At 44.1% G+C, this 23840-nt stretch overlaps 1 protein-coding gene across 10 annotated transcripts in view; it reads right to left on the minus strand.

The window, feature by feature from the left end:
* Positions 1 to 23840, minus strand: part of LOC139381512 (ankyrin-3-like) — a 153416-nt gene that overhangs the window by 17951 nt on the left and 111625 nt on the right. For 7 of the 10 annotated variants that reach the window (XM_071125121.1, XM_071125120.1, XM_071125123.1 and 4 more), the window contains 5 exons: positions 11120 to 11348; positions 10870 to 10995; positions 10524 to 10646; positions 9967 to 9996; positions 8873 to 8954 (listed from right to left, as the gene is read on the minus strand). In XM_071125121.1, coding sequence (XP_070981222.1) covers positions 8873 to 8954; positions 9967 to 9996; positions 10524 to 10646; positions 10870 to 10995; positions 11120 to 11348 — 590 coding nt within the window. Of the gene's footprint in view, positions 1 to 67; positions 7205 to 8872; positions 8955 to 9966; positions 9997 to 10523; positions 10647 to 10869; positions 10996 to 11119; positions 11349 to 23840 lie in introns of all 10 variants that reach the window. The other 3 variants (XR_011628556.1, XR_011628557.1, XM_071125118.1) reach the window with 1 other exon arrangement.

Consider the following 23840-nt stretch of genomic DNA (forward strand, 5'->3'; position numbering starts at 1 on the left):
CCACAGGCAATCAATCACAACGACTTCATGCAACTAAGGTTTTAACAAGTGTGAAAGTTTTACAAACTAGGCTTGATCTCCGCGACGGGGGGCGCCCGAGGCCCCGCAACCTGACTGCCCTCCTTCCCACCAGTCCGCCTACTCCTCCTGCTCCTCTCACTGCCGGAGGCCCTGTCGACCTTTGCCCTTACGGACAAGGCCCCGGCCACAGCTCTCGAGCCTCTACCAGACCTCGACGAGCGGGAGGGCTGAGAGGGGTCCGACAGAGAGGTGCTCCTGGAGGTGCTGTCTTCCTCGGACTGTTCTCCCTGTGTCTTTTTCTCGTCGTCTGATAGGCGGTTGGCCAGCTTTAGCGTCTCCCCGCTAATGCCCTTTAAGTACTCGATGGTGCGTTTACAAACCTCGCTGGCGTTCTCCCTACTCGTCTCACCTGACGAGCTAACCTGAGACCTGTCTTTGATGGGCAACCTGGAGGGAAACTGTATAGCTACTCTTTCCCTGCTAGACTGAGTTGTTACCTGCACTGATATTGGGGAGCTGGGTGTGCTGCTCTTTTTAATATCTTTGATTGGGATTCTAGACCTGGGCTCAACTTTGGCAATGACAGGCTCTGTTGTTCTCCTCACCTCAGCCTTGACAACCTGTTTGGGTTTTTGCTTCCCTATTGCTGTGCCTTGTGTATGGAACGACCACCCTGGCGCTTTGACAGGCAGCCTCGACTTTTGCTGCTTCGCCTCAGCTTCCTTGATGGCTTCACTTTGTCTTTGTTCAGCCTGAACACTGTTTTCTTCTACTTCTAGAGAGTCTCTACAGAACAAAGCTTCAATCCTACTGGCTTTCTGAAGGGTGGGTTCAGAAGACGACTGCAAATTAAACACCACACTGCCACATTGTATATAGTTAGCCTGGACGCTAGAGGACTCAAGGTTATTGTTGTTATTGCAGTTCTCTGCAGGGTAATCTCTTCTTTCTGACAGCTTTGGGTCTCTGTATCCGCTAAACTGACTCCCCAGTGACTGGTTTTCCAAGCTAATGTATTCTGGCATCTGACTTTCTGACATCTCTGCCTTATAATCTGTGTGATCCCCCGAGTCTTTTTTCACTGTAATGGCTATTCCCATCTTAATGGGGGTGCGTAATTTGGGGTCAACTTTAGAGGCCGTAATCGTGAATGAGGACGTGGTCTCGGCTACTGTGTCACCAGAAGGCGCATCGGTACAGCCAGTGTCAGTGCCAGTCTGTGCAGGGCTGCACTTTGCTGATGTGCTGCTTTCTGTGGCAGTCTCTAACTTCACCCCCTCACCCCTCTCCCCTGTTTTTGACTGAGAGGTAACTACCCCTGGACTCTTGCCCCCTCTCCCCTTGTCCCCTGATTTCCCATCAGAGGAATGCTCACCAATCTGGAAAAATTGAAGCCTCTCTTCAACAAAGTCCCGCTTGCTCATGTCAATTGCACCACTGCGCGTCATCTCAAACATCTTCCCCTCATGGAAGGGGAAAGGGTTAGGCTCGCTAGTCGGTGTGCTTTCATCAGTCGGGGTTCTAGCAGGGGTAGTGTCTGGAGTGGTGGCTTGCGATTTGTCCTCCACAGACAAACCAAAAGGCTTGGGATCTTCTTCTCTCGCTTTGGCATCAAAAACTCCTTCTCCTTCTCCCCCTTTGCTTGACCAGGGGTCAAAGTCTAAGCCTTTCGTGGCGACTGTTTTGAAGGTAGAGTTTAACTCCTCTTCGAGTTGACAACGAAAATAGTTATCTGCAAAGTCTTGTCTATCGCCCTGTCTATCTGGATGTCTTCCCTCAAGAGTGTAGTCTTTTTCATCTCCGGTGTTTTGGTCTGAGTTTGCTTTCCCATTATCCCCTCCATCCTCACTTGGTGTTTTCTCCTCCTCTATGACTTCAAGCTTTGATTGACTAAAGGAACGATCACATGTCTTGCCGTCATTGGACAGGCTTGATGTTTTAGGGTCTTGTTCACTCAATCCATCATCCTCATCTTGAAGGTCATAGCCATCGAGAGAGTCTATTTCAGTGGCATCTGTGTCATGAGAGAACTCAGCAGTTGTGGCTATGGAGCAGTCTGTGATTGACTGGTCGTTGCCATTTTTCTCTAAGTCTACATCCTCTTCTTTTTCAACGCCATTCGTGCCTGACTCCTTGTTGTTTCCGTTCCTCTCAGGCTTTTGGGGTTTTAGACGCTTCTCTCCTTCCTCCTTCTCCTTCATCTTGAAGGTGTACTTTTTGTTGGGAATGGGATGGAAGACAGACTCATCGTCGCTAGAGTCGCTGTCGTCTGCTCCAGGTGGAACTGGAGAGGGAGGTTGAACCCTGATGATGGGCTCTGCAAGGAGGTGCCGATCATGCTCCTCTTGGAGGTTCACCTCCATCATCTCTGTCTCAGCCTCTGAGGAGGCACAAGATCCCCTCTTATCAGGGTCAGAATGCTCTGCCTCTAAAGGCGGAGGGGGGGGAAACTCAATGTAAGCGACTCTTTTCTCTTTGTGTCGTTTCAGTGTTTCCTGATTTCGGTTGGAGGGTTCTGATGAAGGCTTGGTTTTCTTTGGCAGAGACTCCTTGTAGACGAAGGTCTTTCCTTCGTCTTCTTCAGACTCCTCTGCTATTGGAATGGGCATTCCGGGCATGTATCCAATCACGGAATCTGGCGTTCTGGAGGCAAGGCTCACCTCCTCAGAACTTGGTGTCTCAGGAGTAACAGGACTTTTGCCAGAGCTGTCCATGAGAGTAACTTGCTCTAGAGTGTCATCCTCTGGGCTGCCTTGAGGAGATGGGGTCTGTTTTTGTTTAATGGTGTAACGCGCTCCCCGTGTCTCATGCACTGTTCGGCTCTCGTGACTCACTATCTTTTTGTATGTTCCCAGCTGCTCAGCTGTTTCTTTTTCGTATTTCTTGCCCACTTGGATGCTAACATAAACTGGCAAAGGTTTGATGTCTTTGAAACCCTCAATAACAATGTTTTCCAAGTACCCTACTTGATCGCTATCTATACCATTACACACTACAGTTGACTGACTACTATCAAAAGAATCAGATGATGTTTCTACTGATGAGCCGTTTGTGGATTTTCTGGATTCAGAGCCGCTGTGTAACCTATTTCTAGCTAAAGTAGGTATTTGTAACCCTGGCCTTTCACACAGTTTAACAGAGGTATCAAATTTTAATGAAGTGGATTGATGATTTTCTGAGAAACTAGATGGCATTCTAACAGGAATTTGCGATTCCGAGTTTTTTTTTAGACCACCGGTACTATTTGGGTTTTCTCGGACCACAAGCTCTGTGTAAATTATTTTCTTGGTTGTCTCATCTTTTCTGGCTATTCCATCTCTAAAACCCTGCTGTTCTCTTTGTGAATTGTGGTCTTTGTGAATTGACACTTGGGGTTGATAGTTTCCATTTCCATGACATTCCCAAGTTTTGAAGGACTTTTTTTCTTCCTGTTCATTTCCGTTTGTGCCGTGTTTAGGAGATGAGTAAATATACCTATTAGCACTGGGGCTTGGTCCACTAGATCCTCTTACCTCACTTTCTAGAACCTTCCTTGTACATCCTGGACTGTCTGGTGATTTGGGGATATTTGAGCCTGCAAAAACTTGATACACAGGCAGCTTACTTTCCAGGAGTTTTCTTACTGGGGGATTTGACGTGTGTCCCCATTGTGGACCCGTATCTTGCTTTTGAGCCTCTTGTTCAAAATGTAGCCTAACAGCGCTGACTTTGGAGGATGACATTTGAAAAGGTTTAGAGGCATCACCCACATTGCCCTGTGAGATGCCATCCCCTGGTTTTCTATTGTCATCCGTATATTGTAGCAGCACTCTCCTCTCTGGGCTGCTTGGTAAACTAGCACATTTTCTATCATTGGAGCCAAACCTGTCTCTGAAACGGTCTCTACATTCTTCACCACTGCCCCCATTCCTGTATGCTGATCTTTCAGGACTGCTGTGCGTAGAGCTAGGCCCTGATCGTGTTTCCCTAAAGTCGGACCTACGGGACTTCTTCTCAGGGGAAGAAAGCTCATCGTTCAGTTTCTCTGTCTTATCACGAAAAAACTGAGAGACTTCGCTAAGCTTTTCCTCTGCTTCCTTAACAGTTCTGTCTACTCTGTCTTCATATATCAGCTTTTCTCTATTCTTGCTCTGTCTGTCATCAGTGACACGCATCCAAACAGAGTGCTTTGGGCTACCAGGTTCTGAGGAATACTGCAACAGTGTTAGTTTGTCAAAGTTATCGTCTACATTGGCAATTTGACCTGATTTGTCTGTGTTTGATGACTTCAAAATATATTCTTGCCTTGATCCACTAGACCTTCCCTGACTATAACAACTCCTATCTGGGGATTGAAAACGAGACCTGTCCGTTAAATACTCCTCAGTGTCAGAGTGAGACGAGTCTGGTTTCTCAGAGAGAAGCATTTTGTCGGCAAAGTTGTAAGACTCTCCTCTGAGTTCTGATGATTCATCATCATTATATTCCACAGAGTGCTGGCTGAGTAGCTTCAGGGTTTTGTACGAGTCGTCTGCCATGAGCTGTTCAGAGCTTGGATGACTATCATCTTCCTGTGTCATGGGCGTGTTTACTCTGGAAGACTCTAGGTAACAGGGGAGCGATTCTTCAGGCTCCTCCTCTCCCTGTCGTGACATTCCACTGTTCCCTTGGTAGAAGTACATCTCCTTCTCTGGGCGATTTTTTGTCTCCCGGATGATGACCTCAGTTGGTTCAGTTTTGTTGCCCTTTTCAATGTGAACTTCAATTATTCTTTCAACTTTGGGCTTTGAGCTGATATCTTCAAGAACTCTCTGTGATGTGTCATCGTTGCCGGCCTTGTGCTCAAACAGTCCAGCAAGTTCCCTGGAGGGATCCCTGCCGGACTGGAAAGCTTTCATGATATCATGCACTGACATTGATTCTTCAATCCTCTCTGATGTATTCTCTTTACTCTGGGGTTTGTGGTACACCATTCGGGTGGTAGTTGTGATGTGGGTCTCTTCCTTAACTCGCATGCCCTTGCCCATCGAGTCATCGTCCGGGCTGATTTTCATCTGAAATGATTTTGTTTGGTCCACATTGGATGCATTCAGCCCTTTGGGCTCAGCATCAATGTATCTAACCGCCCTTGTATCCTCCATCATTGGTTGCTTGTTATCTTCAGGAGACTCATAGCTCCTAATAACATGAACAACCTCAGTCCTTGTCTCCGTGATTACTGGTGGAATATCCTGGAAAAGCGTCTTGGGTCCCATGCCTTCTGCACTCTGTGGGGCAGATGGCGTCCTTTCACTCCTTGTCTCAAAGCCACTGTCTGAGAGGGGACTCTTGTCCTGGTCATGTGAGATGTCATCTGGAGATTCTAACATGGCATCAGGCCCAAATAGCACATCTGCTAGTTTACAGAGCTCCTTTTCTGAGGCAGAGGACCGCATGTTTGCGGGTGGCATTTTCAGCTTGTGCTCAGGTTTAAGCATACGTTTCTGTTTCTCCTCTCCTTCTCGTCTAACCTCATCAGATCTATGCTTTACATCTGCAATTTTTGAGATAGAGCTACTGCCAATGTCATTTGTCAAGTAGTCTACTACCTTCGATAGATTGAAATCTCTGTCTGGTATAGTCTTAGTTTTGATTTGAGGGACCACTGTCTCATATCTTGGTGGATAACTCCAGTTGCTTTGCTGGGGATCCACTGGCACTTGTTTAGAGAACTGTACCTCGTCTGTTGTATTTGTTTTAAAAGCTGTCTTGTTATTCTTTGCCGTATCCTTGGTTAGTATCTCACTAACTTTGACCAGGTCCTGTTTCACTTTCTCTACAATTCTGTAAGGCTCCTCGTCCTCCATTCTAGCCTCTTTGGGGAAGTCAGACTGGAAACCTTTGGAGGCTGAACTTGGTTCTGTTTGCAAGATGTTAGACATCCGTATCAAGTCCTCTTTCATTTCTGCCACGTCCTTCAGTATCTCTTGGCTGGAGGACAGAGGGGATGAGGTGGTGGATTTTAGGGCAGCCGGGGACATGAATAAGGGGGATTTGACAGGTGACAGAGTTCTGGCAAAGGAAGACTGGGCTTGAGAGTTTGTCTCAGCAGGCATAGTTTTTCGAGGGGACAAGAGGGCAGCAGCTGACTTTGACACCTCAGGGAGCTTTTTAAATTGGGGTTCTGGCAAAACATTTATAATTGAATACACTGGGACAGTCATTGGGCTTGGTGGGTTTAGTGGGGACCGTAAAGAGGCATATAGGGAACTAGAGGCTGAGGATCTTATGGACTGGTAAGAGGATGACGCTGAGGAGGACATGGACTTGAGAGTGCCATATCCAGAGGCAGAGCAGGAATTGAACGTTTTTTCAACCTCGTCAAAGGCTGCATTTACGCTTGTTGTTGCTGCATTGGTGGTTGCCTGTATCCTCCCCTGTAAGCTGCTGGAGAGTAGGGACGTGGGGGAGGAGGAGCGGTACTTTGTAGGGGATACTGTTCCATTGATCAGAGCTGCAGCACTAGGAGGAGTGTTGGATTTAATTGGTGATGAGAGGGAGGAAAAGAGACTCCTTGAGGGGCTTGAGGGGTCTGCACTGGACCGGACAGAGGAGAGGCCAGGAACAGTTTTTATAGGAGAGGACGATGCTGTGGTGCCAGTGCCCACAATGACACCCTTGAATGGAAGAGTTGAACTGTACATGTTCAGTGAGGATTTAGGGGAAGCAGGTGGCGTCATAGTGATTGATGACCTTTCTAGCAGACACCCTCCACCAGTGGTGATAGGAGAGGTTCTAGTAGACAATGCTGCCAGTCCCTTGATGGAAACATGGTCTGGAATGCTTCTGACTGGCGATGACTGGAGACTGGGGGTAACCTGAACTGGGTACTGGGCCTGCTGAACTACAGTCTTTATTGGGGATGAAATGGTCCTGTACGACCTGATGGGGGAAGCTATGTCGCTGACTGACTTGATGGAATGGGCCGGTGAGCCGCCTATGTTGGACTTGATGGGGGACGCTGAGGTGATGGACCACACAGACTTCAGTGGAGAGGCAGTGGGCGTGTTGGACGATGAACTGGAGTGGGAACCGAATCCAGACTTGGCTTGGCCAGGGACGGAGACAGGAACAGCCGACCACGCCTGATAAGATCTCGTTGAAAAGACAGGTTTGTGAGTGTAGCCAGTAGGCTGTGTTCTCGGCGAGCTCCGATCAGTTGTTTCTTGAATAACCAAACCAAAGATTTAACATAAATTCAACGGAAAATAATTGAAATAATAAAAACAGAGAAACCAGAGAGAGAAAGTTGGAGTCAGTAAGGCCAATATTAATCAAAGCAGTAAGAATAATATAATTTATGAAACGTCAATTACTATCTAAACAAAGATATGGTGAATAGTGATTGTTTAAGGTCAATGATCTGTCACAAAATAGAACAGATGCAAGATAACACACAATGAAGCATACGTGGCAACAAAATGCTTGACATAACAGTGAAGAAGAAACCATTTCAAACATACCAAGACAACAACACAACCATTCTATTAACCATTGATGTGCTTTGTCTGTTTGCCGTTTTGCTGCAGTGCCTTTTATATGTTTGGTGCACACCATGGTCATATGTTTCCAATGCCAAAAATGACCCCACAATCCTTTTAGTATATTATTAGTGCAATAATTGTCTCAAGGGTTCACTTATTGATTGGTTCACAATAAATGAATGCCCTGAACAATCACTAAGCCAATAAAAGTGAGGTGTTCTTCAAAAGAATGAAAACGCTACAAGATAATAATTATATTTGACATTTGGATGTTGCAATGCCAGTAGTTTTCACAAATTTTATGAGACAAAAACAAGGAAAAAATTCACAAAATGGAGAGGGTCTGCAAAGTATACTAAACAAAAATATAAATGCAACATGAAACAATTTCAAAGATTTTACTGAGTTACAGTTTACATAAGAAAATCAGTCAATTGAAATAAATAAATTAGGCCCTAATCTATGGATTTTACATGACGGGGCAGGGTTTCGTTCATGGGTTCGTCCACCCACTAGGGAGCCAGGCCCAGCAAATCAGAATTCATTTTTCACCACAAAATGGCTTTATTACAGACAAAAATACTCCTCAGTACAACCCCCCACCGCCCCTCAGACGATCACGCTATTTGAGAAGCCAGATGTGGAGGTCCTGGGCTGGCGTGGTTACACGTGGTCTGCGGTTGTGAGGCCGGACGGACACACTGCCAAATTCTCTAAAACGACGTTGGAGGCAGCTTATAGTAAAGAAATGAACATTAAATTCTCTGGCAACAGCTCTGGTGGACATTCCTGCAGTCAGCATGCCAATTACACGCTCCCTCAAAACTTGAGACATCTGTAGCATTGTGTTGTGTGACAAAACTGCACATTTTAAAGTGGCCTTTTATTGTTCCCAGCACAAGGTGCACCTATGTAATAATCGTGCCGTTTAATCAGCTTCTTGATATGCCACTCCTGTCAGGTGGATGGATTATCTTGGCAAAGGAGAAATGCTCACTAACAGGGACGTAAACAAACTTGTGCACAACATTTGAGAGAAATAAGCTTTTGTGCGTATGGAACATTTCAGGGATTTTTTAAAAATATTTCAGCTCATGAAACATGAGACCAACACTTTACATGTTGCATTTATATTTTTGTTCAGTGTATAAGACACCAAGCAAGGGTTGTCCGGGATGGATATGAATCATGACGTGTATGATGACAGTATGGAAAGTGCTCATAATTCTACACTATTGATATATAAATATATCATAAAGGTAATATCGTACACTGCATATGAAGTTGAATAACGTTATTGATATTTTGTATGAACTGAGGATTTATGAAAGTGAAGATGTTAAACTCACTCGCTGCAGGGTCGGTCAGATAGCTGTAGCGCTTACGCAAAGCTAAGGAGGCAAAGGTATGACGTCGGTCTGGTTTTTCAGTCTGCAACAACAAAAACAACAAAATATCTTTTAACATAAAATAAAGATTGGATTTAAATGCCAAAAATGTATATCCCCTTTTTTGACATTACGGACAGAATTTCTCCCATTTTGTGATTTTGAAATCAAATCGAAATGATGCATTTTGCAGTGTGGGAGTCCATGTTGTTGAGGTAGTAGGCACTGCAAGCGATTGACTAAGAGATCCATGCTTTCCTCCGATTGGACAGATTGAGTGTGACCTTGGTGGCGCGATTTCAAGTGCATTAATCAATCTCATTTTGAAGAAACACATGTAATATGTGATTCTAAGATTTGGAGGAGTCCATTGAGATGTCAACAAGCTGACACTAAAAATGCTGCTGATCTTTCAAATAAATAATCTAAAGAGGAGGATGAATGTTCTTTTGAGATCATGAGACAATGTAAATGAAGGAAAACACTGAGATGTAGCTATAAACCATTCAACATTCTTGTCATCTTCTGCTGACTAGGCTATATTGAGTTTTCCTCATGCAACAAATAACTCATTGGTCTTGTAGGTGTTTCCAAAGCATGCACAGAAGATGGCTGAAACCACAATTAAGCTGGAGTACTATGCACTATGGAGCAGTTTATCCACTTCTATCTGCCACCCAAATGCACATCTATATCATTCTATAGCTTAAAATAGTGTGGAGGGATGGTGTTTTCTACTAGCCTACTGAACATATGGAAAGAACGATATGGAAAAGAAGCCAGGGTGTGGTACACAAATTGCTCCTCTTTGCTTGGGAAGAGGACAATAATAATAAAACCAGTTGAATTGAACTGTCATTCATGCATTGCACAAAGTCACTTGACTTCTCACCAATGACAAAGACTACTATCTGCTGCAAAAGCCTCGTATACATCATTAATCAGATAACGATAATCACCACACATTCATATACATTATCGATGCTAGCGTTCACAATAATAAAGCAACGAAAAAACAACAAAGCAGTTCATGCGATGAGCAATCATGTATTTACCTCATCATCAGGATCAGACTCCATCATGTCCTGGTGGTTCCCAAGATGCATTGCAGACAAGGGGAAAGATGACACAATGGACAGCGGGTGGTTTATAATAGGTGTGGGTGGAAATAAACATCAGGAAATGAGAATGAAGCAGCTGAGAGCAGCAAACCATATTGGCATGGAAAAGGCCATGGAATTAACTAGTCCACAGGCCACCAAAGACCCAGAAAAGCAGCAAAAAGAACAGCAACGTAATTCAGAGTTTTTGAACACTGCACAGAGAAACAAAAAGAGAAACGCCACCATAACTTAGCCCTATTACTCTTCCACACGTTGAGAGAGGTAAATTAGTAATATAATGTGTATGACTGAATGTGTGTTTTGTGGGGGCATATAATTGGCATTGGCAAAAATACAGATAAAAGACACAAGCAGCAGGCATTCTAACCAAATGGAGGACAACCTCCACTCTGGAATTGCTGCTGTTACTGTACTTTGTCCTTCCATTAATTTACATGAGGATGACATGATATGGCCCAGAGGAAACATCATTCACATATCCAGCCTACCTTCTTATGAGTTGGCAGTGTGATATTCAAATTACATACAGCAGTCTGTGGAAGACCTTTAGTGGTTTTTGGCTCTCTCAAGAATGAGAGTCGACCGCATGGTTCTTGGCCCATGTCTCTGACCTAAAGGAGCAAAAAAAGCATGTACAATAAAAAATATATAAAATAAGAGTATAATGACATTCCTTTCTTGGTGCTCAAAAAAGGATTACTTGCCAAAAAAGGAAATGAGAATTAGAGCTTACAACATGTCGGCAAGTTTGAAGGACGATCATCCTCGCATACCACTATAATAGAAAAGTGTGACCTTATTACATATAAGAGGGGGATGAAAATGTGACTCTACCTTCACATTGAAAGGAAGCCGGTTCTCTTTGAAAGAGAAGAAGTTGAAGATCAGCTGCTGCCCACTCTTGGTAAGAGGAGATAAGTTGCCATAGCAATCCACATGGATAGGCTTGCCCTCCAAGACCTGTAAAATCATTATCAACAAGAGCATGTCAATTCAGATAAACCATGTATCTGTGCTTGTGTCTACCTGTGTCAGCATATTTTGTGTGTGTGCGCATGAGTGTGTGGGTGCAAATAATACCCACCTCAATGTCCTTGCTCCTGGCCACCTCTTCAAAGTTCTCCTGTTGTTCCAGAGTCTTGTCCACCTTGTCGTCCGTCATGCAGAAGCAGCGGAGGCGTGACTCCACAGGATCGTTCATCTTGGCAAACACCACAAACTTGGCCAGGTATGGCACACAGATCAGCTCCCGGTATAGCTGAGAGGCCAGACTGACCGTCTCAGGAGTCTGGTGACAGTCTGTAAGCCAGAATCTGGAGGTAAGGAAAAACGGAGATGGTGAGTAAAGCTTAATACGTATGTTGAAGCCAACCACAGAGTCTTTTTGGCAAGAGCTTGGTTGAGGGGGCCATGAACATTATAATGCATACAAAAGCTTGATAAAGCTTTTTTGATAACCACTGATCGAAATCAGGGCTCTCCAACCCTCTACAGGAGGGTAGCTCTCCAGGATTAGGGTTGGATTTACCAATGAGCAGGTGGCTACAGTTTCCATACAGAGGCCGCATTGTAGCTTACAACCCCCTAGAGCCGTTGCGGGAAACTAAATAGCATATAAAAACCTTGACTTATTCCACATTTTGTTACAGCCTGAATTCAAAATGTATTAAATATTTTTTTTTCAACCATCTACACACACTACCATATAATGACAGTGAAAACATGTTTTAAAATATTTTTGCAAATGTATTGAAAATTAAATAAAGAAATAAACTACATGACCAAAAGCATGTGGACACCTGCTCGTCGAACATCCCATTCCAAAATCATTGGCATTAATATGGAGTTGGTCCCCCGTTTGCTGCTAAAACAGTCTCCACTCTTCAGGGAAGGCTTTCCACTAGATGTTGGAACATTGCTGCGGGGACTTGCTTCCATTCAGAAACAAAAGCATTAGTGAGATCGGCACTGATGTTGGGCGATTAGGCCTGGCTCACAGTCGGTGTTCCAATTCATCCCAAAGGTGTTCGATGGGGTTGAGGTCAGGGCTCTGTGTAGAACTTGCAGGTGCAAGTTCTTACACAACGATCTCGACAAACCATTTCTGTATGGACCTCGCTTTGTGCACAGGGGCATTGTCATGCTGAAAAAGTAAAGTGCCTTCCCCAAACCATTGCCACAAAGTTGGAAGCATAGAATATTCTAGAATGTCACCGTATGCTGTAGCATTAAGATTTCCCTTCACTTGAACCAAGGGGCCTAGCCCGAAACATGAAAAACAGCCCCAGACCATTATTCCTCCTCCACCTAACTTTACAGTTGGCACTACGCAATCGGGCAGGGAGCATTCTCCTGGCATCTGCCAAACCCTGATTTGTCCGTCGGACTGCCAGATGACTGCCAGAACGTGTTTCCACTGCTCCAGAGTCCAATGGCGGCGAGCTTTTAATCACTCCAGCTGACGTTGCTTTCAGAGGCAGTTTGGAACTCGGTAGTGAGTGTTGCAACCGAGGACAGAAGATTTTTACGTTCTAAGCACTTCAGCACTCGGCCTACCACTTTCCACTCCACAATAACAGCACTTACTGTTGACCATGGCAGCTCTAGCAGGGAAGACATTTGATGAACTGACTTGTTGGGAAGTTGGCGTCCTAAGACGGTGCCACGTTGAAAGTCACTGAGCTCTACTGTAAGGCCACTCTACTGTCAATGTTTAGCTATGGAGATTGCATGTCTGTGTGCTCGATTTTACACACCTGTCAGCAACAGTTGTGGCTGAAATAGCCAAATCCACAAATTTGAAGGGTTGTCCACATACTTTCATATATATAGTGTATCTCATTTAAATAAGTAATCACACCCCTGCGTCATGTACATGTTAGAATCACCTTTGGCAGTGATTTTAGCTATGAGTCATTCTGGGTAAGTCTCTAAGTGCTTTGCACACCTGGATTGTAATATATTAGCAAATTATTCAAGCCCTGTAAAGTTGGTTGTTGATCATTGCTAGACAGCCATTTTCAAGTCATGCCATAGTTTTTCCAGACGATTTAAGTCAAAACTGTAACTAGGCCAAGGAACATTCAATGACGTCTTGGTAAGAAAATCCAGTGTATAATTGGCCTTGTGTTTTAGGTTATTGTCCTGCTGAAAGGTGAATTTGTCTCCCAGTGTCTGTTGGAAAGTGTTTTAGTACTATATCTCTTGACACAATGATGAAAATAATCATGGCCTCTAAACCTTCAAGCTGCATACTGGACCCTATTCCAACTAAACTACTGAAAGAGCTGCTTCCTGTGCTTGGCCCTCCTATGTTGAACATAATAAACGGCTCTCTATCCACCGGATGTGTACCAAACTCACTAAAAGTGGCAGTAATAAAGCCTCTCTTGAAAAAGCCAAACCTTGACCCAGAAAATATAAAAAACTATCGGCCTATATCGAATCTTCCATTCCTCTCAAAATTTTTAGAAAAGGCTGTTGCGCAACAACTCACTGCCTTCCTGAAGACAAACAATGTATACGAAATGCTTCAGTCTGGTTTTAGACCCCATCATAGCACTGAGACGGCACTTGTGAAGGTGGTAAATGACATTTTAATGGCATCGGACCGAGGCTCTGCATCTGTCCTCGTGCTCCTAGACCTTAGTGCTGCTTTTGATACCATCGATCACCACATTCTTTTGGAGAGATTGGAAACCCAAATTGGTCTACACGGACAAGTTCTGGCCTGGTTTAGATCTTATCTGTCGGAAAGATATCAGTTTGTCTCTGTGAATGGTTTGTCCTCTGACAAATCAACTGTAAATTTCGGTGTTCCTCAAGGTTCCGTTTTAGGACCACTATTGTTTTCACTATATATTTTACCTCTTGGGGATGTTATTCGAAAACATAATGTTAACTTTCACTGCTATGCGGATGACACACAGCTGTACATTTCAATTAAACATGGTGAAGCCCCAAAATTGCCCTTGCTAGAAGAATGTGTTTCAGACATAAGGAAGTGGATGGCTGCAAACTTTCTACTTTTAAACTCGGACAAAACAGAGATGCTTGTTCTAGGTCCCAAGAAACAAAGAGATCTTCTGTTGAATCTGACAATTAATCTTAATGGTTGTACAGTCGTCTCAAATAAAACTGTGAAGGACCTCGGCGTTACTCTGGACCCTGATCTCTCTTTTGAAGAACATATCAAGACCATTTCAAGGACAGCTTTTTTCCATCTACGTAACATTGCAAAAATCAGAAACTTTCTGTCCAAAAATGATGCAGAAAAATTAATCCATGCTTTTGTCACTTCCAGGTTAGACTACTGCAATGCTCTACTTTCCGGCTACCCGGATAAAGCACTAAATAAACTTCAGTTAGTGCTAAATACGGCTGCTAGAATCCTGACTAGAACCAAAAAATTTGATCATATTACTCCAGTGCTAGCCTCTCTACACTGGCTTCCTGTCAAAGCAAGGGCTGATTTCAAGGTTTTACTGCTAACCTACAAAGCATTACATGGGCTTGCTCCTACCTATCTCTCTGATTTGGTCCTGCCGTACATACCTACACGTACGCTACGGTCACAAGACGCAGGCCTCCTAATTGTCCCTAGAATTTTTAAGCAAACAGCTGGAGGCAGGGCTTTCTCCTATAGAGCTCCATTTTTATGGAACGGTCTGCCTACCCATGTCAGAGACGCAAACTCGGTCTCAACCTTTAAGTCTCTACTGAAGACTCATCTCTTCAGTGGGTCATATGATTGAGTGTAGTCTGGCCCAGGAGTGGGAGGGTGAACGGAAAGGCTCTGGAGCAACGAACCGCCCTTGCTGTCTCTGCCTGGTCGGTTCCCCTCTTTCCACTGGGATTCTCTGCCTCTAACCCTATTACAGGGGCTGAGTCACTGGCTTTACTGGGGCTCTCTCATGCCGTCCCTGGAGGGGGTGCGTCACCTGAGTGGGTTGAGTCACTGATGTGGTCATTGTGGGTTGTGCGTCACCTGAGTGGGTTGTGCCGTGGCGGAGGTCTTTGTGGGCTATACTCAGCCTTGTCTCAGGATGGTAAGTTGGTGGTTGAAGATATCCCTCTAGTGGTGTGGGGGCTGTGCTTTGGCAAAGTGGGGGGGGTTATATCCTTCCTGTTTGGCCCTGTCCGGGGGTGTCCTCGGAGTGGGCCACAGTGTCTCCTGACCCCTCCTGTCTCAGCCTCCAGTATTTATGCTGCAGTAGTTTATGTGTCGGGGGGCTAGGTTCAGTTTGTTATATCTGGAGTACTTCTCCTGTCCTATTCGGTGTCCTGTGTGAATCTAAGTGTGCGTTCTCTAATTCTCTCCTTCTCTCTTTCTCTCTCTCGGAGGACCTGAGCCCTAGGACCATGCCCCTGGACTACCTGACATGATGACTCCTTGCTGTCCCCAGTCCACCTGGCTGTGCTGCTGCTCCAGTTTCAACTGACCTGAGCCCTAGGACCATGCCCCAGGAATACCTGACATGATGACTCCTTGCTGTCCCCAGTCCACCTGACTGTGCTGCTGCTCCAGTTTCAACTATTCTGCCTTATTATTATTCGACCATGCTGGTCATCTATGAACATTTGAACATCTTGACCATGTTTTGTTATAATCTCCACCCGGCACAGCCAGAAGAGGACTGGCCACCCCACATAGCCTGGTTCCTCTCTAGGTTTCTTCCTAGGTTTTGGCCTTTCTAGAGAGTTTTTCCTAGCCACCGTGCTTCTACACCTGCATTGCTTGCTGTTTGGGGTTTTAGGCTGGGTTTCTGTACAGCACTTTGAGATATCAGCTGATGTACGAAGGGCTATATAAATAAATTTGATTTTGATTTGAAAGCAGACTGAACCAAGGGTTCCTCTATGATTTTGCCTGTGCTTAGTTCTATTCTGTTTCTTTTTATCCTAAAAAACTCCATAGTCCTTGCCGATAGCATACTCATAACATGATGGAGCCACTACCATGCTCAAAAATATGAAGAGTGGTACTCAGTGATGTGCTGTGTTGGATTTGTCCCAAACATAACTCTTTGTAATCAGGGCATAAAATGTATTTCTTTGCCACATTTTTTTCAGTTTTACCTTAGTGCCTTATTGCAAACAGGATGCATATTTTGGAATATTTGTATTATGTACAGGCTCCCTTCTTTTCACACTGTCATCCAGGTTAGTATTGTGGAGTAACTATAATGTTGTTGATCCATCCTCAGTTTTCTCCAATCACAGCAATTAAAATGTTTTAAAGTCACTATTGGCCTCATGGTGAAATCCCTGAGCGGTTTCTTTCCTCTCAAGCAACTGAGTTAGCCAACAAGATGTGGAATAAGTCAAGTGTGTGAATACTGTATCCACATCCATACCCATTCATGCAGTCAGAACCTAGCCTTTTCTGGGCCCTAAGTGACATTTGTTGGGGGGCCTGTCATGCCAAATAGTGTCCACCCCTGCATCATAATGGAAATCGATTAGCTGTTAGCGTCCGTTGCTGGGCAGTTGCTTGAACTTGTCAAATTCTGCCGTGGTAACATAATGAAAGAAAAAAATATATAGCCTTCATTGCTATGCTGGTTGCTATGTTCTGAGGGCGCGGAGAGAGGGGCGCATGCAGTCAAAAGACAGGGGAAAATGTGATGTTACATGTTATTTACGAGTTGTTTTATCTTTAAATCTCACCGATTATTGGTGGATAAAGTACAAAACATGGTGTTTACTTGCTTGAAAACCTTGATTTAGCTAACATGAGAATGCTGCAAGCAAGCATAGATGCTGCAAACGATGGATGCAAACACTAGTGCGAATTAACACCATTTTCCCCAATATCTTTATTTAGCTAGCCAGCTAACTAGCTAAGCTTTGCTTTTTTTATTCTATTATTTGTGTTTGTAGATAATCAGTTGATTTAAATAGTTATCTCTTGCACTAAGTAGCCTATGACAAGTGCTATATCAGCTGTAACAAAAGGTGAACTCTATTAGTCAATCTTCTGGTCATGCATGAGTGATCAGATTATAACTGGGTAACATTAGAGACGCTGGTTTCGGACTATATCTATAAGTAGGGTTGCAAAGGGTTGGAAACTTTCCGGGAAATCTCCGGAATTGTTCCGGAAATTTTTGATGGGAAGTTAAGCCCGATAATGTTGGTAATTCTGCTTAAATTCATCACAAAGGTTAGCTTCTAACAGTGAACCTTTATTGTGGGATACACATAAGGAAATTCTAGGTCTTGTGGCATTTTTTGGTTAAACTATCCCCAATTCAATGGAATTCCAACCCTCTGCATGCACAGTGCATTCTTCCATCACATGTACAGCTGATTCTCAAGATCTTGCACACCAATGAGATGCTATTGAGCCCACACTACTACACTGTCTGAGCCACGGACTACACACTTCCTGGTAAGTTTAGCTAAACTAGTAAATAGTAACCTACAGAAAAGTGTGTTTAAATCATTTCTAACTTGTTAACAATTTCTGATAGTTAGTATTTGCTACCATGTGGGTTTTAGCTTGCTTGAGCCTGCTATCTGAGGAGTGTTAATTCACCTGTTTTCATACATGTTTCATTTTAAAACATGTATCTTACAACAGAGTTGTTTAATCTAACTGCTTAACTATTTATCTGTACATGGAATTGTATTTGTTGTTTTTTTACTCATTTTTTTCTAATCTTTACAGGAAAATGCCACGGGCACTATCTTATGTGAGGAGACATTTCACTGAAGCTAATGTTGATGAAAAAGCTGTGTACATTTGCAAATACTGTGCCAAATCATGAGTGAAGAATGCAACAAAGATGCAGAATCATCTGGCCAAGTTCCCTCAGCGCTCACAACAAGCAACCTCTGACTAAAGTCCCTCTACTTCTAGACGAATCAGACACCTTATCGATAGCAACAGGTCATGGTCCTCCTGGAATCAGATGTTTTTTTGAGTCAATGGAGGAACGCAGTCAGAGAAATGCTGATGAATGTCTTGCTCGAGCTGTGTGTTCAACTGGTTCACCTCTGATGCTCACAGGCAAGGTATATTGGAAGAGATTTCTGAATGTTCTTCGCCCAGCATACACCCCTCCAACCAGACATGCTTTATCTACTAATTTGCTTGATGCAGAGTTCAGAGGTCAAGTGAAGGTCAATCAAATCATAGAGAAAGCAGACTGTATTGCAATCATCTCTGGTGGGTGGTCAAATGTTCATGGGCAAGGAATAATTAACTACATCATCTCCACCCCTAAACCATTATTCTTCAAGAGCACAGACACAAGGGACAACAGATTGCAGATGAGCTGAAGGCAGTCATCAATGACCTTGGACCACAGAAGGTATTTGCACTGGTGACAGACAGTACTGCGAACATGAAGGCTGCTTGGTCTGAAGTGGAGGAGTCCTACCCTCAACATCACACCCATTGGCCGTGCTGCTCATGCATTGAAACTGCTCCTCAAAGACATCATGGCACTGAAAACAATAGATACACTCTACAAGAGAGCCAAGGAAATGGTTAGATATGTGATGGGTCATCAAGTTATAGCAGCAATCTACCTCACCAAGCAAAGTGAGAAGAATAAGAGCACCACATTGAAGCTGCCCATCAACACCCGTTGGGGTGGTGTTGTCATCATGTTTGACAGTCTCCTGGAGGGGAAGGAGTCGCTCCAAGAAATGGCCATATCACAGTCTGCCGATATGGACAGCCCCATCAAGAGGATCCTCCTAGATGATGTATTTTGGGAGAGAGTGGTAAGCAGCCTGAAACTCCTGAAACCTATAGCAGTAGCCATTGCACGGATTGAGGGAGGCAACGCCATCCTGTCTGATGTTCAGACTCTGCTTGCGGATATAAGAGAAGAAATCTGTACTTCCCTGCCCACTTCCCTGTTGCTCCAAGCAGAGGAAACTGCAGTTCTGAAATACACCAAAAAATGTGAAGACTTTTGCCTGAAGCCCATACACACTGCCGCGTACATGTTGGACCCCAAGTATGCTGGCAAGAGCATCCTGTCTGGTGCAGAGATCAACAAGGCCTATGGTGTCATCACTACCATGTCTCGCCACCTTGGCCTGTATGAGGGCAAGGTTCTTGGCAGACTGGCAAAGTACACTACCAAGCAAGGTCTTTGGGATGGAGATGCAATATGGCAGTGGTGCCAACATATCACATCAGCCACCTGGTGGAAGGGACATTGTGGATCTGAGGCTCTTTCCCCTGTTGCCTCCATCATCCTCCAAATCCCTCCAACATCAGCCACCTCAGAGCGCAACTGTTCCTTGTTTGGGAACACACACACCAAAGCACGCAACAGGCTGACCAATACAAGGGTTGAAAAATTGGTGTCGATCTGGGCAAATTTGAGGCTTTTTGAGCCTGACAACGAGCCATCCTCAACAAGGTTGGAAAGTGACAGTGAAGATAATGCCTCAGAGTCTGATGTTCAAGAGATGGACATTGAGCAGGTCCAGGGAGAAGACATGGAAGCCTGAGAGGAAGACAACCGAAGCTTTAGTTTCTAGACTATCATTTTACAGATGTATGTTGAATAAGTTTTTGGGAGATGCGATGGATCATTGGGGATCATTCAATATTCCCTTTCTTTTGTTGTTCAGTGAAATCATCCCATGTGAAGAGTCAACTCATTTAATTAAAGTTCAATTCGTAACACGTTTTTTTATATATTGGAAGGATTTAATCATTTGCAATTATGATAAGGTAAAAGGTTTATGTTTCTGTCTCCATATGATATGGTAAATATATCCAATGCAAAAAACATCTACATTTACATTTTATTAATATTAATTTGCATATATTTCTGTTAATTCCCATATATTCTTGTTAATTCCCACAGAAAGTTTCCACCTCTGAATATTCCCTAAAATGTGCAACCCTATCTAGAAGTATAGGACATGCTGTGGTCTATACCAGGGAAATGCAAAAGGAGAAGGACCTGTAATAGTAGATCATAGGATATCCTGTTGCAGTAAGGTTATTGTAGCAATAACAGTGCCTATTTGGAGGCCTCCCGGGTGGCACAGTGGTTAAGGGCGCTGTACTGCAGCGCCAGCTGTGCCACCAGAGACTCTGGGTTTGCGACCAGGCTCTGTCGTAACCGGCCGCGACCGGGAGGTCCGTGGGGCGATGCACAATTGGCCTAGCGTCGTCCGGGTTAGGGAGGGTTTGGCCGGTAGGGAAATCCTTGTCTCATCGTGCACCAGCGACTCCTGTGGCGGGCCGGGCGCAGTGCGCGCTAACCAAGGTTGCCAGGTGCATGGTGTTTCCTCCGACACATTGGTGCGGCTGGCTTCCGGGTTGGATGGCGCTGTGTTAAGAAGCAGTGCGGCTTGGTTGGGTTGTGTATCGGAGGATGCATGACTTTCAACCTTCGTCTCTCCCAAGCCCATACGGGAGTTGTAGCGATGAGACAAGATAGTAGCTACTAAAATAATTGGATACCACGAAACTGGGGAGAAAAAGGTGTAAAAAAAATCTAATTTAAAATAAATAAAAAACAGTGCCTATTTGATACTAATGTGTTTGTGTAAATTAATAGACTTCTTGCTGAATTACCACATTCATTATATGTAGTTTACCCTTTGTTTTTCTTGTTCCATACCAGGCTGCCAACTTCCTCCCAGCAGCACCAGCAACGCAAGCTAAGCTTTCAAAAGGAGGTAAGACAACCAGATATTTACCATGTTTACAGTGCACAATTAATTATCTGATTATATAATGTCTTATTAGCATAACGTCTCAATTATAAGCAGTATGTTTGTCACACCCTGATCATTTTCACCTGTCCTCGTTATTGTCTCGCTTGTCTTCCCCAGTGTATTTATCCCTGTGTTTCCTGTCGCTCTGTGCCAGTTCGTCTTGTATGTTTCCAAGTCAACCAGAAGTTTTCCTGTTCTCCTGCTTTTTGCTATTCTCCTTTTTCTAGTCCTCCAAGTTTTGACCCTTGCCTGTTTCTGGACTCTGTACTCGCCTGCCTGACCATTCTGCCTGCCTTGACCACAAGCCTGTCTGCCACTCTGTACCTCCTGGACTCTGATCTGGTTTTGACCTTTTTGCCTGTCCACGACCATTCTCTTGCCTACCCCTTTGGATTAATAAACATTATAGGACCTCAACCATCTGCCTCCTGTGTCTGCATTTGGGTCTCGCCTTGTGCCTTGATAATGTTTACCGTCCTTTTTTAAAAGAGCCATTCCTCTGGAATCCCTACAATCACTGCAGTGAGTGCAACTTTAGTCACGTCAATCAGTAAATGCTGAGTGACAAACAAGGGGAAACATTGAAATAGTCTAAATGGCTTTCTCTCCCTGTGTCTTCTTATGGCGTCTGCATATTAGGTTCGGGCTTGCTCCTAGCAGAACTCAGCTAGGCGACGTGAAAGTCTGTGCCTTCCTTCTCCTCATCCTGTTGCTCATTCTCTCCTCTTCCTTCAGACGACATCCTGTCTAGTCTAGTCTGATTGTCCAACAACCTGCCCACCTCATCCCTCCTCTATGTCTGACCACTGGCTGCTTTCCCTCCGACTTCAAGACAGTCAGTTGGACCCCTCCTCAAGAAACAAACGCTTCTCAAACAGGTATCCTTTTCTATCTAAAACTCCATCCATGTTTGGTTTTGATTTGGAGGATGGTAGCATCTAACAGTTGTATTTCATTATTTCCTGGCCACCGCTCGGTGATGCAAACAACGCATTTCTTTTCAGAACCGTCCACGGATATACCCTCCGTGGTAAAAGTGTAGCAAAACAGGCACAGACACAGGTCGGTAAATTAGTCACGGTGGGTTTGTACAAAATGTTGCTTCCATCGAGCTGTTCTCAGTCTACACTGTTAAAATGAAATGGTTTGAAACACATCTTGAGATGGTTTGAAACATTACATGGTGTGTTGTATCATTACTTAATCAAGGGACCGGGAGCACTACCGGAAAATATTGATTTTGGTGTTTCGAGTTCTGCTTAGTGCAGAATAGTGGTCTTCAAGGATCCACCTGTACCGGAATACCTGAGACCCAAAAGATTGAGCTACTGTAACCCAGAGTATGTGAGTGTACTACTGCCTCCAAGGACTGGATGTTCGACATGTCAGAGAATCATGTTTGTTCTACATAACATATTTCTATCTGAATGTTCCAAAACATTGTGTTCATTGTGTTCACCTGTAACCTTTTTTCTTCATGCAACCTTCTACACCTCGGTCTCCTCCTCTTTCACTCTGCTCCTGTTCTCCAGGATCTAGGGGTTCTGCCATGCCCCGAGCAGCCTGCCGTATACCTTCCCCACACCTTGATCCACCTGATGTCCTCCATGACCACCCACCCTCCATGATGCCTCTTTTCTTACATTATCTACAGCAGTAGTCACCAACCTTTTCTGAGTCAAGATCACTTTGTTAGTCAAAATGCAAGCTGAGATCTACCGCTCAGATTTTTGTTGAACATGACTTAAGCGTAAGCCTATGCAACATTAACCAATTAAAAAACAGTTATGTAGCAATGAGGTTTGTGCAGTAGGCTATAAGCCCAATATATTAGTCCATGCTTGAATTGCCCTGCCAATGTTGTTCTTCTCAGACCATTTTCAAATTATATTTTACAATTGTAGGTATATAATCACACTGGTAATTGATCATTTGTTGTATTACTTTTCATGCACAGCTTAATAATTAGTATTTTTTTCTGGACTGATGGCCTGCATCTGATGGTCAGTCTGAGGGGAGGGAGCAGTGGTGAGGCTGTCTATCACCCGACTCACCGTCCCTCTGCTGAGAAAAGGGGACACAGTCTTCCAGCTGATGGCGAAACTGAAGTCGCACTGTATTTTTGCCTCATGCACCAATTCATGTTACTCCTATGACCAGATAAAGTTCAATATTCCTTGATATTAAAAAGGACAAGCCACTAATAATAACGCAACTTTGCTATACTCATTCATTGCAGTGGCAGTGCTGGTAGTAGCGAGAATGCAACTAGGGGGAACGCACATTTATGGCTTATAAAAGTGTTGACAGTGCCGAATAACAACTTAAACATGAAGTTACTCATAAAAACATCCAGCTCTTTGCTGTATTTGTTGAGTTTCTCTAGTCATGGTTTTAAAAGTTTTGTAATCTCACAGAATAAACTTCGCTGTGCATTCAAGGCTTCTTTTTATAGTCTATAGATCATGAAAACTGTGTAGACATGGCGATCTAAGCTACTTGACTGGCCAGCTTTAGGCTTATAGGTGCACTTGATTTGCTCTCTGGGTCTGCCGGGTAGGCGGAGTTCTACCTTCAGACACATGAAACATGGAACACTTTGCCTTCCCGGAATCAAATGTACCACCTGCCAACAGCGCAAAACAAATAGGAATGCAAGGCTTTATCGTAGTTTTTTTACATAAATGTTTTTACATAAATGTCGATCAGGAATGCCTTGGAGATCGACCGCGATCGACCCGTTGGTTACGACTGAGCTAAAACTACTGTTATTGTCAAATTGTTCAATCTAATCTGCTAAGAAACTGTGCTTGCCATATCATCCTGGGCACAGTAAGATACACATCGAAACCACATACACTAGCACTGCAAACACTCAGTCTCTCCCTTCTGAGACTGACTGCCTGCTGAAGGAAAATGACAGGCAGAACCACCCATAGCACCCACCTCCTCTTTATCCTACACGATAGAACAGAGATACAAAAAAAAATCCCCCACACCCTACTTCTGCCAAGACTCTGAGGATCCCCCTCTCTCCTACTATGTACTTCACTTGTCATTCATACTTCTGTTTTCTCAACTAAATTGTATTTCATTGTTTATGT

The sequence above is a fragment of the Oncorhynchus clarkii genome, chromosome 23 (assembly GCF_045791955.1).
Source record: "Oncorhynchus clarkii lewisi isolate Uvic-CL-2024 chromosome 23, UVic_Ocla_1.0, whole genome shotgun sequence".
In the NCBI taxonomy this organism is placed as follows: Eukaryota; Metazoa; Chordata; class Actinopteri; order Salmoniformes; family Salmonidae; genus Oncorhynchus; species Oncorhynchus clarkii.